The sequence below is a fragment of the Erigeron canadensis genome, chromosome 6 (assembly GCF_010389155.1).
Source record: "Erigeron canadensis isolate Cc75 chromosome 6, C_canadensis_v1, whole genome shotgun sequence".
Lineage (NCBI taxonomy): Eukaryota > Viridiplantae > Streptophyta > Magnoliopsida > Asterales > Asteraceae > Erigeron > Erigeron canadensis.
Genome location: NC_057766.1, coordinates 28,605,459 through 28,623,496, shown reverse-complemented (window position 1 = coordinate 28,623,496; position 18,038 = coordinate 28,605,459). Strand labels below are relative to the sequence as shown.

General features: G+C 35.5%; 1 protein-coding gene across 1 annotated transcript; it reads left to right on the top strand.

Moving 5' to 3' along the window:
* The first annotated feature begins 13,289 nt into the window (after positions 1-13,289).
* LOC122604629 lies at positions 13,290-13,901 on the top strand. Its single transcript, XM_043777504.1, has one exon. The coding sequence runs from the start codon at positions 13,290-13,292 to the stop codon at positions 13,899-13,901; it is 612 nt and encodes a 203-aa protein (XP_043633439.1).
* Positions 13,902-18,038: the final 4,137 nt, after the last annotated feature.

Sequence of the window (18,038 nt, the reverse complement as noted above, 5' to 3'; positions counted from 1 at the left end):
ATGTTGCTGAACAAACCTTATGGCCTTTTACAGCAACATCTACTTTCCTATACAAAACATATTTAGTCTGGTTCACAACATAGCTAAAAGAGTAAACAACATCTTTCACCATCTTTTTGCGTATATGCCAGTGATATTCTACTTCTGAACAACTTTTTGTATATAACTTTATTATTATTAGCAGCATTATGTTGATTTTAAATTTGGAGACACTAAATGACTTTAATTTGGGTTCTTTTTAGTAGCTCTGCATCCTGATCGGATTACATCAATCCGATCTCTCCAACTTGGGAGTAGGGGTGTTATCGAGTCGAGCCGAGCTCGAGCTTAGCATGGCTCGAGCTCGAATGGAACAATATTTGCTTGGCTCAAGCTCGACTCGATAGCTCGACGAGCTTTCAGTGTGTAGGCTCGAGCTCTACTCGTTGTACCTACGATCTTTGAGTCATTGGCTTTGCCTTATTTACAGGTTTGTCTTGCTTGTCTACCTTATATAATTCAACCTCCTACACCGTTGCTATGTCGCCCTTCCAACCTCCTAAACCGTTGCTGCTCTTGCCACTATATTTATGAAAGAGGTTTATCGTTTACATGGGCTCCCTAAGACTATTGTCTCAGATCGAGACCGCCAAGCGAGAAAAGCCCTTTCTTTTCTAGTGTGCGCTTTAGAGAGAATTATTCAAACTGTTGGACACTACACTCCTCCATTCGAGTGCTTATCATCCACAAACGGATGGTCAAACAGAGGTAGTCAATAGAGGTCTCGATATGTATTTACGTGCCTTCATATTGGATGAACCATCATGTTGGGAAAGGTATCTCTATCTGGCAGAATTTTCTTACAATACAAGTTACCATTCCTCCATCAATATGTCTCCATTCAAGGCACTTTATGGTAAGGAAGTCATTTCTATTCATGACTATGTACCTGGGTCTACCAAAAACGTCTCCATCAAAGCCTCTTTGCTTGAACACCAACGCCTGCTATCTTCAATGAAAAACTCAATTCAGGTTGCCAAAGTAAAAATGACTAAACAGGTCAACAAAAAACGTTTGGCTAAAGAATTTTGTGTAGGGGATTATGTCTACTTGCGACTACAGAAATATCGCCAATCGACAGTTGCTTCTCGTTCTAACCAAAAGTTGACCAGCCATTTCTACGGCCCGTACAAGATTCTACAGCGGATTGGCAATGTTGCTTACAATCTCGATCTTCCATCAACAGCCAAGATACATCCAGTTTTCCATGTCTCTTTGTTAAAGCCGAGCTACAACAACACTACACCGGGAGAAGGCGACCTTACCAAATTTGGATCAGATGTCAAATTTTGTAAGATTCCTCAAGCCATCCTTAATGAACGTACTGATTACAATGGGGCACCTCAAGTTTTAATTCAATGGGAGAATCAACCAATTCAAGAAGCTACTTGGGAAGACTTGTCATCATTACAGTCCCAATTTCCAGGTTTTAATACCATTGAGGACAATGGTGATTCTCGAGGGAGGGAATGATGCAGCCCACATCAAGGCTCAGACTACGAGCCCAGTTGATAGCCCAGTTCCAGAAGGAAGGCCCCCTTGCATCTCCAACAAGCCTGCACGTTTTAGGGATTAATGCATTTTTATTAATATTTTGTATTTTGTATTTGAATTAGTCTTTTATCATTCCATGTTTGCACGTTTACATGTAAGGTAGTTTAAGCAGCATGATAGAGATAGAGCACAAGAAATAAGGAGGACATGGGTGTAAGCCAAGTCTTTTGCATATTTAAATTTCTGTAATTTGCATTGGATGAATATGAAGAAAATTGCCCCAAAATTTCTCTGTGTTTCTCTCTTCTAATTTGTTGGAGCTTGACCCACTCAACGGGTTGCTATCATTCGGTTTCAACAGTTTTGGGGCTGAAATTATGTTTCCGATATTTTCAGCAAAACCTGTCGTCGATTTCCTATCTTTAGCGGTAAACAATGTGCACACATATCCTTCAACAATGAAAATCAATACAAAGAGATGAGATAGAAATAGAGGAGCATGAATCCAATCATATCCTTAATATATTCAATTCCAAAATTTTCATAACTAAAAAAAAAATAGATCAAAATAAAATACAAACCTCAAGGAACAATGTTTGTTTTCTTTAAATCCTATCTGTATTCACTTTCAATAAAAGATGATGAATAATAACAATCAACATAAAAATAATATTACCCGTATAGAAGTTCAGCAATTCAAACATAAAAGCCATTGAAAATATTAAATTGTTAAAAGAGCACTTTACTATACCTAATACAATGAATCCAGTAACTATGTATAACTCAAACTATGCAAAAGAAAAACTATAGAGATATAAGAACAAACCTTGATCAAGACTGTAACATCCGTGTGTTGACCATTTAAGATTTCGAGTCAAAATAAACCTTTAAGTAAATACGACCTCGTAAATCAGTTCAACCTCGTATTTTAAGTCGGCATCGTAGTTCTAATTTGGCATCGTATTTGGAGTCAGCCTCGTATTTGGAGTCAGCCTCGTATTTGGAGTTAGCCTCGTATTTGTGTGGCCGCATCGTATTTGGTTCGGCCTAGTATTAAGGCCTTGTATGGAATATTCTCTTTTTCCCTACATATAAATACTCCTTTTCCTTCACAATTTCTCATTTTCACCAACTTAGCCTCCAAGAAAAACACACACATACCCTTACTACCCCCCTTTTTACTACCCCATATTCCTTTACTACCTCACTTTACTACCTCACCATTACTACCCCATAAACAACAAGCTTTAATGAAATCCAACCTTACTTTTGTTTAGACTTAGTATCAAAAACAGTTTTTCTACCTTCTAAGCATCATCGCAAACATCTATTTTGGTCAGATTTGATGTAAGAATCAAAACCCTTTTTATACTCTTTTTTTTGTATTTTTCGGTTTTTCTTTTAATACATACGCTACACTCACCAAGTATTGAACTTTTTACATCCAAAATGTTTAGAATCATATACTACATCTTTTGTCAAAGTTTCGTGTGATTTCGTTAACAAAATCTTGAGATATAAGAATTTTGGTACACTTTTTATAAACTTCGTTCAAATGGGTTTTCGGGTTTAAGTCCGTTTTTCGAGTTTCTGACTTTAAGATTGTTTTCCCATCATTTTAGGGAGTCTAAAAGTACAATCTGATGTTGAAAACGCCTTTCAGATCGAAATAAACGATTAGGGTTTTCTACAATGAATTTTGGGGAAGAACAGCCCAGTTTGCGACCCGTCAATTTGCAACCTCGCATTTCTGATTTAGCCTCTCATATCTTATTTAGCCTCGCAAATCTAGCCTCGCAAAATCCAATTTTTGTCTTTTAGTGAAATACTACCCCAGATTTACTGGCCTCTTAATTTTAGCCTCTTATTTTTATCCTCTCAATTTCAATTTTGTCCGTTAGTGAAAATAAGACCCCAAATTCAATTTAAGACCTCGAATTTCAATTGAGACCTCGAACTTCGATTACTACCTCGATTTTGTCAACCTTGGTCAACCTTGGTCGGTTTAGTCAACTTTGGTCAACTTTGGTCGATTTGGTCAACCTTGGTCAACTTACGACGATTTGGTCAACTTAGTCAAACTCACAACTTGGTCAACTTTGTTCAAACATGTAAAATTGGGTCAAAGTCAAACTAGTATGCTTTTGGACAACATAGTCAACACTTGGTGGCATGTTATGAGCACGTTTACCTATAATGAACACATACTTAATTGTGATAACTTGAAACAGATTGTTGCGTGCCGATTACTTGCTTACTGATATCTTACGTAGCATAATCTTGTTGCTAGCATTCAGGTGAGCTTCGTAGTCCCCTTTTTACATGCTTTCTCGGGGCTGAAAGGATACAAAATGTTTTCTTGTAAAACTGTAATTATTTGATATGATATTGTGGCAACCTATTTTAACTACACGATTGATAACCTATTGTGGATACATTTTGATAACATATTGTGGATACATTTTGATAACGTGATTTGGATACATATATGATTTCATGACTTGGATACCTATTGATTTACACTATGGATACATTTGGATGCATTAGATACATGTTATTAAGCACGGCTGGTTGTTGAACAGTAAGTCCCTTCCTTTGTTAGCACGGCTGGTTGTTGAACCGTAAGTCCCTTGATACACAACCTTAGCCTGGTACCGTAAGTATTGTCAACCTTGATAAGTCCATGGCAACCTTATGATTATGTCAACCACGATAAGTCCATGGCAACATTGTGATTATGGCAACCTTGTGATTATGGCAACATTGAGTATACATTAAATGCATCAAGTTAACCTGATAACCTAGACTACAACTCTACGAACTCACCAACCATTGTGCTGACGTTTTTAAGTATCCTTTCAGGTGCACAGGTTAGAGGTGGCTGAGGAGAGTAGCATGGAGCCTTTATAGCAGACTTTGGACTCTAGGATTCCTTGTTGCTGCTATGTCATCTTATGTTTTCTTTGTATTAGTATGGCATTATGCCTAACCTTTGATCCCCTGCGTGGGAGTTGGATTATGCTTTATTTGTGTTTGGATTTATGTTAAATGTTTGTGATAATCTATCATAAGACTATCTATATTTGTGGATTCATTTAGTCTTCCTATGTAATATCCATGACGCGTGTACTATGCGTCGCATCCCAAGTTTTCCGCCTTAGTCGGGGTGTGACAAAGACACCGCCAATAATAAGATCTTTATCCTTTATGCTGGTTGGAAGGACAGCAATGGTGGGCTTTCATGGTTGTGGTGGCGTGGTGAGGTGTTGACTGTTGAGTATTTGATCAGATATGAGACATGAACTCATTGAATAGGATGAATTGAATGAGAAGTTAGGAAAACCCGTTGCATGTAGGGGGTACGAATGGTTGGGGCCATATTGTTCTTGATAAGAAGTTGTCGTCTGAATCTGAATACCACTTCTGAATGTTAAGAGCTATTTTAAATGTCTGAATTCTAAATGATTATAACTGTTTTGTTTTTTAAAAACATCTGAATATATATAATCGTCTGAATAATCATTTTAATGTTAAATCGTTATTTTTTATAATCAACTTGTTTTGACATAAAATATTATAAAAAAGTTAAAAATATCAAAATTGATAAATTTAAAATGTTGTATATATGGGTAGAACCTTCCAAATAAATCCTATATAAACTTTTATAAATAAACTATAGGTTATTGTTTTTCTATTGAACCAAAATTATAGACCATAATCTAAAAAGAGATAAGGTATGTGGCTTTGGCTGTTGAGTAATCGAAAAAGGACGTAAATCTGATTTTTCTCTCCTCGCAACAAGTTTAATACATCATCATCATCGTAACCGTGGTCGTCTTCTTCTTCCCAAAAAATCATCAAATCAAAGTTTCATTAACCCATCTTCTTTCTTCAAAAGCTTCGCCACCACCAGCACCATGATCTCAACCAATGATCAAGAAAAGAAAAAAGGGTGGTCTCTAATATAAAAGGCAACTACCGACCGGTGGTTGGGCCGGTGATTTGGTCGGTGGATTTGGGTAAGTGACTAGTGAAGCCTGACAATGCTAAGAAGCTAAGGGAGGTGTGAAGCATTCATTTTTCATCAAAAAAATAAAGTCTTAGATGTTAAAAAGAGGTTTCTAAACATCTTACTGAATATGAGGCTGCTAAGATGTTGTTGTCTCTGGATCTAAATGGAAAACAAACACCTCTTAATGTAAAAACCTTTGACCAAATCAGAGGTCAGAGGTGGCTAAGAGTTTTTTTTGAAAAAACAAACATGCCCTGGGTTAGAGGTGCACAAAAAAATCGGTTAACCGAACCGATTCGCTTCAAAACCGATTAACCTAACCGGTTATTCCTATACCGGTTATAAGTTATTATTAATCGTAGGTTAGAAACCGATCAAGACTTTCAAAACAAGAACCGGTTAATAACCGGTTAACCAATAACCGATTTCTTTTTTTTTTTAAAAAAACTATAACCGGTTAATCTATATTTTATTAATAATATTTATATTATTTATATTATTACACGGTGATCCCAATCTAAAAAAACCTAAATTAAATCATTCGATCAATCTACCTAATAACCCTAATAACCTAAAAACCGATTTTGATCGATCTCACTTTAAATTCCCATTCGATCCCACTCTAAATTCCCAATCTAAATTCCCAATCTAAATTCCCAATCAATCCCTCTCTAAATTCCCAAATCGGCCGATCGATTGATCAAATAACCCATACATCTAAATTCCCAATTCGGTCGATCGATTGATCGAATGATTTAATCATCCAGTCATTTAATCTAAATTCCCAATCGATCCCTCTCTAAATTTCCATGGCCACTGACTCAAGTGTTAACGATTCTTGTGAAGTTGCTGCTTCCATAAGTGAACTAACTGTGGTGAATATATTACCCTGCACGAGGAACCCAAAAACATAGTCACATTTTGATTTATGTGAGATGTCTAATGGAAAGCAGAAGGCCAGATGCAAACATTGTGGAAATTTTTTGGCTCCCGGTGCCAATTCCACTTTAAATTCGCATATTAATGACCATTGCAAGGTATTGAAAGGCACTCCAACTTCAGGTCAATCACAAATGTCGAAAGAGGGGGGTATTTTTAATTATAGTGTGGAAAAGGTTTGTAAGAGGATGGCTGAATTTGTAATTCAACAGGGCTTGCCATTCAATCACTTTGACAACCAAGGATTGACTTTGTTGATTCGTGAGACACTCCAACCTTCTTATACTCATGTAAGTCGTACTACCCTTAGAAAGCATTGTATAAACATGTGGAAAGAAGCTAAGGCACAAATAATTTTGGATTTTGAAAAGTTAGAAACCTGTGTTAATTTAACCACTGATGTTTGGTCCGCCCCCCATGGTTTACCTGAATCGTATCTTTGTGTTACGGCACATTGGGTTGATCCAAAAACTTGGCAACTGATGAAACGCACAATTGCGTTTGAGATTTTTGGATATCCACATACCGGAAATGCTTTATTTGATATTTTAGATGAAGTGATACAAACTTATAAGTTGGAAAAAAAAGATATTTTCAATTTCTTTTGATAATGCTTCAAATAATACAAGTGCAGTTCAAAATTTGAAGATAAAGTATGAACCTATTCTGAATGGTGTGTTTTATCATAGTAGATGTGTTGCACACATCATTAATTTGGTTGTGCAACATGGACTAGAGGTGCCCGCAATTAAGAAGGTAATAGAGGTTTTTAAAGAAATGTTAAAAGATGTTTTTGCAACTTCTAAAAGAAGACGTAAGGAGTATGAGAAGTTATGTAAGGATTTAAAGAAACCATGTCTTGGTCCTAATTGGGATGTACCAACTAGGTGGAACTCCACTTGGAAAATGTTAGATAGTGCTATTCAACAAAGAGCTACTTTAGAATGGTTTCATGACGGTCTTGTTTCGAAAGGTTTGGCCAAACAATTTCCTACTGTGGGTTGGGATAGTATTGTAAAATCAAACCAGTTACTTGAAGTTTTTAAAACCTCAACCACTATTTTGTCCGGAGTTTATTATCCCACTAGTAGTTTGGTACTAAAACATTTATATTTGATGTGTGGAAAATTAAACGCCTTTCAGTTTGGGGGTAACGTTTATGAAACAATGATAGCTCCAATGAAAGCAAAGTTTAAAAAATATTTTGAAGAAATGCCCTGCACAATTACTTGTGTTGCCGCGTTAAACCCGTGTATAAATGTTGCGGGTGTGGAGATGTTACTAGAAAACATATGTTATGATTTGGGTTTGAACGATAAGGATCCTAATTTCTCGGATAATGCAATTCAACATTTTAAAAAATGTTTGGAAGATATGTTTGATCTGTATTTGGTTAAATATGGTTCCACATCAAACATACGCCAAAAAATGGCTTCAGAGTCATCAAGCTCAAGATTGAGTAGCGAGCTAAATTTGTATAATAATTTGAGAAATGTTAGTAGTAAACGGTCTCGGGTAACACACCAAGTAGTGAACTCGGAAGGTATATGGGAACCGACTTTTTGGCCACAATGCTTCCCGAAGAGTTTTCAAACTTTGATAATTTGGCTTGGTGGAAAGAAAAGGAAGCTCACTTTCCCGTTTTAGCCGCCATGGCACGTGATTTACTAAGTGTTCAAGCTTCCACGGTTGCTTCGGAGTCGGTTTTTTCTCTTAGTGGCAAGGTTTTATCGGTTAGAAGAACAAGGCTCACTCCAACTTCTCTTGAAACGTGCATTTGCTTGAAAGACTACTTGGACGCCGCTGAACGTATACAACAAGTGACTAGTCTTGAAGATCAACTTGCCATAGAAGAACCCATACATCTCTATGAAGTATCACAAGGAAAGGCCGCTCAACTTTCTGATGATGAACTTGATGAGTAAGTTATGTTTTGCCATTTTGTTTGTCTTGCTGTGTTTGTTTCTGTTTAAAGATAAAGCAATTTGTAAGTTTTTGTTTGTGTTTGTGTTTGTGATGCAGCTGATGTTGTTGCTGCTTGCTTGCAGTGCTGGTTGCTGCTACTCTTTAGTTTTATGTTTCCGCTACTGCTATTTCGGTTTTTTATGTCTGCTACTTATGTTTCAGTTATGACAATACTTGTAATGTAATCTTTCTGTTTATGTTGCTGCTACTTATGTTTTTGTTATTAAAACATGTGTTGGTCTGCTTACGGTCTCCTGTTCTGCTTACTAATGTTATGTTTCTGCCTTCTGTTCTGCTTACTGCCTGTTCTGCTTACTGCCTGTTCTGCTTACTGCATGTTCTGCTTAAAACATGGATTTGTTATTTTTGCTTACTGCTTGTTCGATCAGTTTGCCACCTTTATATTTTGCTTACTGCCTTCTGTTCGATCAGTTTTATAGCATAGGTTAATTTTAACCTATTTTCGGTTAATTGGTACCGGTTAACCGGTTAATATTAACCTTAATCGGTTATATAGGTTTGAGTTTTTATGCACAGTAACCGGTTATTAACCAGTATCGGTTAACCGATTTCGGTTAATTTTTTTAAAAAAAAAAACTGATTTCGGTTACTATTAATAATAACCGGAACCGGTTAACTTGTTTTTGCACCTCTACCCTGGGTCTTTTAAATGAAGCCCTTTTGTATATTAACTTTGGGCCTGATTAATTTACTACATATCGTATAGATAGCAGATAGGTCGACCCATATATATATACGAGAGCAAGTACCCGTGCGTAGCAGCGGTAAAATGATGAGGGTGATAGGTCATAGAGTGTGATAGGTCATAAGAGGTGATATGTCATAGAGTGTCATAGCCAAATGCCTTAGCCGTACGGGCTCCGTCCTCGGATTTAAAAACTCGTCAAAAATATATCAAATGACATCTCTAATGAAAGAGCATGAAATTTTAAGAACACCCATATAATTTTTATAATTTATCAATTATGGTTATTGAGATAAAAGATTTTGAAAGAATTAAAGGAATAAAATGATTTATGGAGGAGAGAGAAAATTATATGCATTAATGTATGGTATATCATGCATTATTATGTGTACACTGTTAAAATTATATGTTCAAAGTTGAAAAGTGAATTTGCTTTATAATATAGTGTATATATATATATATAGATATTAAATATTAAACTAAATTATATAAATCAATAAAATAACTAATTAAGCCACAAAATAAAATATATAATATTAATCATTACTTAATCAACCCCATTAAGTACCCAAATAAAACCCCATAAATATAACACTAAAAATCGCCAAATTTTCTCACCCCTTGATACAACTTTTAGATATATATTGATTGTTAAATATTTTTTAATTCTATGGAAATATTGGATTTTTTTAAATATATAAATAATTCAAATTATATTTATATCCATTTTATAAGTTTAAGTTATAATATACGAGAGAAAGTATCTGCATGCTACGACAGTGAGATAGTAGGGTGATAGGTCATAGGAGGTGATAAGTCATAGTGTGTGATAATAAAATGTCTTAGCCGTACGGGTTCTACCCTCGGATTTAAAAATTCGTCGAAAGTATATCGAATGACATCTCTAATGAAAGAGCATGGAATTTTAAGAATACCCACACAATTTTTATAATTATTAATATACAATTTTTTTGATAAAAGAGTTTGAATGAATTTGAGGAACAAAATAATTTATAGAGGAGAGAGAAAAATGAGTAGTTGAGATTTGATAAGAGAGAGAAAAAATGAGTAGTTAAGATTTAAGAGTATTATAGTTATATTAGGTAGAGATGTTTAAATTAGTGAATAAAGAAGAGGGATCATTTAGGTAGTTCAAATCATTTTTTGAGATTTTAAAAAAGGACAAAATGCTTTATAAGATAGTATAGATATGTTGGATGTGCTTTATAACAAATAATTTAAGTAACTGTGTGAGAATGTGGAATGGTGTTACATAAATATGGTTATTTAGTGGGTTATCGATAACCTAGTTTTATTACCCTCAATTTGTTGGGTAATGGTGTATTATATGGTTTTGGGTAATGATCAATGTTTTCAGAATCAGACTGAAAGGCGAACTGATCTTCTTATTGGTCACTGGTCAGATTGGTTTCCTGATGTATAGATAAAGGTTAGAATTAAATCGACTGTCTCGATCTGAGACAAAAGATAAAGGAACTCCATGCTTCGACACAATCTCATCCACATATAACTCAGCTAAATTATTAAGCGGTGTTGTCTCACGTGTAGCTAAGAAATGAGCACTCTTGGTCAATCTATCCACTATGACCCATATCATATCATTACCTTTAGGTGTCTTCGGTAATTTTGTGATAAAATCCATGGTAATGTGATCTCACTTCCACTCTGGGATATCTAACTGTTGTAACTTACTATAAGGCTTTTGGTGCTTTGCCTTGACTTGAGCACAAGTCACACACCTCTGAACGAACTCATCTACATCCAACTTCATAACCGGCCACCAATACAATGGCTTAATATCACGATACATCTTAGTTGCACCTGGATGAATAGAATATCTCGACCTGTGAGCTTCTTCAAGAATCAATTCTCGGTTACCCCTGAGTTTAGGATGTTGATGTTGTAGTTGAGTTTCCTGATGTATTTCCAGATGATCTTCCCGGTCTTCCTCCTGATAGGGAAGTAGAGTTTCATATTGATCTTATTCCCGGTGCTACTCCTGTTGCTAAAGCACTTTATCGTCTCGCTCCTACCGAGATGAAGGAGTTGATGTCTCAGCTCCAAGAGTTGCTTGATAAGGGGTTTATTCGTTCGAGTTCCTCGCCTTGGGGAGCTCCTATTCTGTTTGTAAAGAAGAAGGATGGTTCTATGAGGATGTGTATCAATTACCGTGAGCTTAACAAGCGAACGGTGAAGAATAAATATCCTCTTCCTCGTATTGATGACTTATTTGATCATTTGCAAGGTGCTTCTTGTTTTTTAAGATTGATTTGCGGTCTGGTTATCATCAGTTGAAGGTGGATGGAGAAAGTGTTGCTAAGACAGCTTTTCATACTCGTTATGGGCATTATGAGTTCTTGGTCATGCCTTTTGGTTTGACTAATGCTCCAACTGCTTTCATGGATCTCATGAATTGGGTTTGTCGGCGTTTTCTTGATCACTTTGTTATTGTTTTCATTGATGACATTCTTATCTATTCTAAATCTGTTGAGGAGCATCGTAAGCACTTGAGGACTATTCTTGAAGTTCTTAGGAAAGAAAAGTTATATGCTAAATTCTCCAAGTGTGCATTCTGGCTTAAGGAAGTTCAATTCCTTGGGCATGTCATTTCTAGTGAAGGTTTGAAAGTTGATCCTTCAAAAATTGAGGCTGTGATGAAGTGGGAACAACCAAAGTCACCGACAGAGATCAAGTCTTTTCTGGGTTTAGCTGGCTATTACAGGAGGTTCATTCAGGATTTCTCTCGTATCGCTAAGCCTATGACTGAGTTGACAAAGAAAGGTGTGAAGTTCTTGTGGACTAATTCACAAGAACAATCTTTTCAGACATTGAAGAAGAAATTGTGTGAACCTCCTATTCTTACTTTACCTGAAGGTACCGAGGATATGGTGGTTTATAGTGATGCGTCTGGAACTGGTTTGGGTTGTGTCTTGATGCAGCGAGGTAAGGTAATTGCTTATGCTTCACGTCAGTTGAAGCCACATGAGAAGAATTATCCAACCCATGATTTGGAGCTTGCAGCTGTGGTTTTTGCTTTGAAATTATGGAGGCACTATTTGTATGGTACCAAGTGTACTTTATATACTGATCATAAGAGCTTGCAATATGTTTTTAATCAGCAAGACTTGAATGCTAGACAGAGGCGTTGGATGGAATTGTTGAAAGACTATGACTGTGAGATTAAATATCATCCGGGTAAAGCTAATGTTGTAGCTGATGCTTTGAGTAGAAAAGGGCAAGGTTCTATGAGTAGACTCCATTCCATGATTACTGAAGTGAAATCCGGGTTGCTTGAGCGTATCAAATCAGCTCAAGTTGAAGCTTTGTTACCGGCTAATGTTGATGATGAAGGAATAGGTAAAAAGAAGAGAATTGAAATGGTGGTGAATAGTCAGGGTTTTCAGACCATGAATGGTAGGATTCGGGTGCCTAAACACAGGGGTAACCGAGAATTGATTCTTGAAGAAGCTCACAGGTCGAGATATTCTATTCATCCAGGTGCAACTAAGATGTATCGTGATATTAAGCCATTGTATTGGTGGCCGGTTATGAAGTTGGATGTAGATGAGTTCGTTCAGAGGTGTGTGACTTGTGCTCAAGTCAAGGCAGAGCACTAAAAGCCTTATAGTAAGTTACAATAGTTAGATATCCCAGAGTGGAAGTGGGATCACATTACCATGGATTTTATCACAAAATTACCGAAGACACCTAAAGGTAATGATATGATATGGGTCATAGTGGATAGATTGACCAAGAGTGCTCATTTCTTAGCTACACGTGAGACAGCACCGCTTAATAATTTAGCTGAGTTATATGTGGATGAGATTGTGTCGAAGCATGGAGTTCCTTTATCTATTGTCTCAGATCGAGACAGACGATTTAATTCTAACTTTTGGAGGGGATTGCATCAAGAGTTGGGTACTAGAATTCATTTGAGTACCGCTTATCATCCTCAGACTGATGGACAGAGTGAGAGGACCATTCAGACGTTAGAGGATATGTTGAGAGCTTGTGTGATTGAGTATGGTGGTGCTTGGGATGGCCATTTGCCTTTGATAGAGTTTGCTTATAATAATAGTTATCATATCGAGTATTGGAATGCCGCCATTTGAGATGTTGTATGGGCGGAAATATAGGACTCCTAGTTGTTGGTTAGAATCTGGTGAAAAGCAGTTTGTTGGGCCGGAAATCGTTCAGATAACTGATGATAAAGTGAATATTGCTAAAGAAGCGCTTAAGGTGGCAAGAGATCGTCAAAAGACTTATGCAGATCAAAAGAGACGGCCTATGGAGTTCAAGGTTGGTGATATGGTTATGTTGAAAGTGTTGCCTTGGAAGGGTATCATTTGTTTTGGTAAGCGTCGTAAGTTGAGTCCTCGTTTTATTGGACCATTTAAAATTTTGGAGCAGGTTAATCAACAAGCCTATAGATTGGATCTTCCTCCCGAGTTAGATGGTATTCATAACACTTTCCATGTGTGTTATTTGAGAAAGTGTTTAGCGGAGGAGATGAGTGTATTTCCTTTGGAAGACATTAACATTGATCCAAAGAAGAAGATGGTGGATGAACCTTTTGAGATTCTTGGCCGAAAACAAAAGAAGCTTCTTAGGAAGATAATTGATCTTATGTTGATTAAGTGGACACATAATAAAGGAGAGATCTTGACGTGGGAGACTGAAGCAGTGATGAGGGATCGTTACCCGCATTTATTTGTTGCAGAGTAGATTCTGGGGACAGAATCCTTTCAAGAAGGAGGTAATTGTAACATCCCAAACTCTTTTATTCCATATGGATTAACTTTGACCGTTAGTCAATGTTGACTGTCGTTAAATAACGTTATATACTTATGTAGATAATTAAGGTGTCAATTATTATGTGTTATGTGGATAAGTTTGAGTAGGTGTTTCCATTTAGTGTGACTAAAATTGTTGATAAATGTTTACCGCTGATGCTTGTTATGGTGTTATGTATTCCCTAGTAGTGTCGAATAATTGTTAGAGACTATTATATGAAGTTACTTGAAGTTGGTATTGGTTAATAAAATTAGGAGGGTGTTAAGTGTCGATTAAGGAAACCTAAAAGTCACCCTAATTATTTTCTTGTGCCTTACCTATCGATATAAAAAGAAAATATATATTATGTTTTAACTCTTGAATAGTCGCAAGAAAGAAAATACGAGAGTCGGGTTACTTCTCATCTGTGTGTTTGGGCGGCCGTTTATATCAAAAAGAAGTAAGGATTCGATTTGAGCTTTCTTGTTGTTCATTATCTGTAAACTAGACACATATCTACTTTTAGATAAATACTATATAGATGATTGTATCATTGGTTTTGTTAGTCAATGAATTGACCACCGATTTATGTATAGAAAACGAAATCATGAAGTAAATTTTAATATGATGTTTTCATAAATTGTGGTCCATAATGTAAGGAAAAAAAGTCATATTTGTTGTTTTGTGTTATTTTTCTATAGCATCAAACGAGATGCATATATGTACATACATTATATAATTGTGTTTCAATTACTTGTGGACCACCATCATATAAGTCAAGATTGTTGTTTTTTGATTACCTTCTTTTATGAGTGAACTAGTTCATATATATATATATATATATATATATATATATATATATATATATATTTGTATTGATACTTTTCGAAACAAAATTAAGCAGAATGTCTTGGTATTGTTATTGACTTGTACCAGAGAAAGAATGCAGCTTGTAATATGGGTCATTATTTATTTTCTTTTAACATCAAATAACTCTTTTTGTAAAAAGAATAATTGTTGTTATTCCATGTGTAGTCAAAAAAAGAAAAGAGCTATGCAGAATGTTATTTTCACATTGTTATTGTGCCTAGGTCGATTAGACTAGATTGGATTATTCTGTTCGACTTTTATTAGATAAGCGTAAGCAATAATAATGTAAAAGAAAATAAGTGTATGGTTGTGGGATTCAAGAGTTAGTAATTTTAAATGTTTATTCTTTTATTGATTTATTCTAATTATTGGTCCTCTATAGGTTGTTGGGAATACATAACAAGCTTGGTAAACTATTATTATTTGTGGTTGTGAAGCGCAAAGGTAAGATAACTTACTTTTAACACATGAGAGACACAACAAAACTCAGTGTTGATAGTTAAACCCCATTTTATGTTGCTTAAATTATCTCATGCATATGTTGGGTGTGGGATATATGAGGGAGGTTGGCTGGGGTATTATTCATGCATGTTTATGTAGTAATGAGATGTTTGTTGCATGATTTACTTTTGTAGCTTGTCGTATGAGTTGTGAATATTTTGTGTGGACTTGTTGACATAGAACACTAGACATGATTTAAGTTGCCATGTCATGTGCACGATAAGGGCCCTAGTGTTGATGAGTAGATTTTGTTGCAACCTATTTGTGTAGATAAGTCTCGAGCATTGTGTTGAAAGAGTTAAGCTTAACCCACAATTAGCCTATTTAGGCTAGTTGTGATGCGTTGAGCATTCGGGGGCACTGTACATGTTTCCCGTTTGACCCAATTAGCGTTGATAGAGTAACTCCGGGTGAAGTGATTGAACACCAGTGTAGTAACGGGCTACTCATGGATTTGGTTATGCCTATCCATAACGACAATGATGGACCCCGTAAGGTCTACCCATCTAGTCGGGTGTGAGGTTTCCTATTTGGTCATGTGGCCGCCTCATACAACTTATTTGTGCAGATTTTATTTGGCATAACCTTTACGCTGATTGTGTTGCTTGTGCAGTTAAGTAGCTAGAGTTCATATGGAGGATTACTAGGCACATTATAGGATTTGATATACCTACTATGCAGATTGTGTTGATATTGTTGTTGTGCCTTTATATATGCATGAGTTGTTTTATGAATTGATTTAATTGGCAATCCTTTTCATTAAACTAACCTGTTATCTTACTCAGCTTTAATAGCTGACACTTGTTTTTGTGAAAAATGTGTTGTGCTCTCAGGTTAGGCATTGATTTGCGACTTGGTAGCATTCTTGTGAGATGGGTAGCTTTTACCGGAGCTTATGGATGTTGGCTTTAGTTACCCATAGTTGCATTTATTTAAGTAGACTTTATTCAGCCATTTGGCCGTTACTTTGTTGGTTCAGATTGTGGGTTTCATTTGAATTATTGTGATGATACTTGTCGGTAACACCTTTTGAGACATTTATTATGTTTTATTGATTCCATTAGGAATCAAATGGGATTTTTAAACGTCGCTTCCGCATTTTGCTAACGGTGTTATGTTTAAAGCTGAAAATCTTTTGAAATTCACATTTTTATAAAGCAGGGTGTTACAGATTACCCAATATACAACAAACCAAGCATCATTAATGATAATCATTTTCATTCCTTATCTCCTAATACTCCCAACCAAACACCCCTTAATGTTAAAGTAACAACATAGGTCCATAAGAATAGAAAGTCGTGAAGTGTACATGCTTAAGATTTTCTTAACTTTTACTTTCTATATACTTGCAATCTTCAATTTAAGAAAGAGGTACACGGCATACACTATGACAATTTATTGGGCCACTCTGCATTTCTTAAATAGGATGGGCCAAACAGTTTACTGGATCAAAAATATAATAAAGTTCTAGATAATAATGTTTGGTACATTAGTTTGTTTGGGGTGGGTTGTGGCCCACTCTAAGTAGGCTTCGCCACTGACTAAACCATACTCGTATTAAGGAATTGTGGAACCATTTACTTTTTTTTTCTTTAGCGGACACATAATTGTGGTCATGTTTATACATAAATGAAATCTTGATTTGTTTATGTACGTTCATTTGTAATTTTGTATTAATGAATGGACGAACAAACATATAGTTAGGAAAATTATGATTTATGATTCAAATTTTTCTCTACAAAACATACACTAGTTTTAAAAAAGTTATACAACATATTTAATGATTTTAATATTGTACATTTTGTTATTCTAAGTACGAGTAATTCTTAAAAAAAGTCGATAGATTATAATCTTCGCAAGAGGCAAGAGTTGTATAAGATTTGATAAAGTTAAAGATATTGGAGATGCTATTGAAAATTGACATTTGCCTTTGCTATCTTTACACACACAAATCTTGTAAAGTTTACCAACAAAATGTCATGCTCCACGCTCAATGGATCATTTAATTGGACCACGAATGGGGTTTTGATCACGTGTCGTCCCACAATAATAATTACACTTTTGTGCTGTTTTGGGCGCCACTAAATCAATGAAATCCAATAATAACCCATTACATTATTAACAGAATGCAAGAGCATATATAAACATTGCTGAATATTTTAAGATTGCTTTCAACTTTGTAAATAAAGTTAGAGCAACTTGAACTATTAGATTAAAATTAATTGTAAAAAGTTAAAATTTTCTAAGTTTTAATTTTAACTATTGATTTTAATCCAACGATTCAAGTTTGTTTTAACTTTACCTATGAAGTTAAAACAACTTCAAAGGATCTCGATCCAAACATTACATGCTTGATATATAGTTATTTGAACAATTTAGTATACTCGTATGAACCTTAATTAGTGTGCATGCTTGAGTTGTCTCACCTATGTTTCGCTTCAATTGTTATATATATATATATATATATATATATATATGGCAGCTCATCTAATAGCAGTAGTATATATGCATCATGGTCAGATTATGTAATATAATGACTTGTATTCTACTGCTTAGCTGGAAATAATAGTTAACAAGTTGGAAGTTCGGATGTTTTACTTTCAATTTTATGAACAAAGATTTACCACTTACCATTTATTGAAAACATTGGTTGCCGTAGTTTCTGACAATTTGCATAGATATGTCATGGTGAATGTATGGGGCAAAAACACATTATGT

Excerpts from the sequence above, each read along its gene's own strand:
- LOC122604629 (XM_043777504.1), top strand. The coding sequence starts at position 13,290 with ATGTTGTATGGGCGGAAATATAGGACTCCTAGTTGTTGGTTAGAATCT.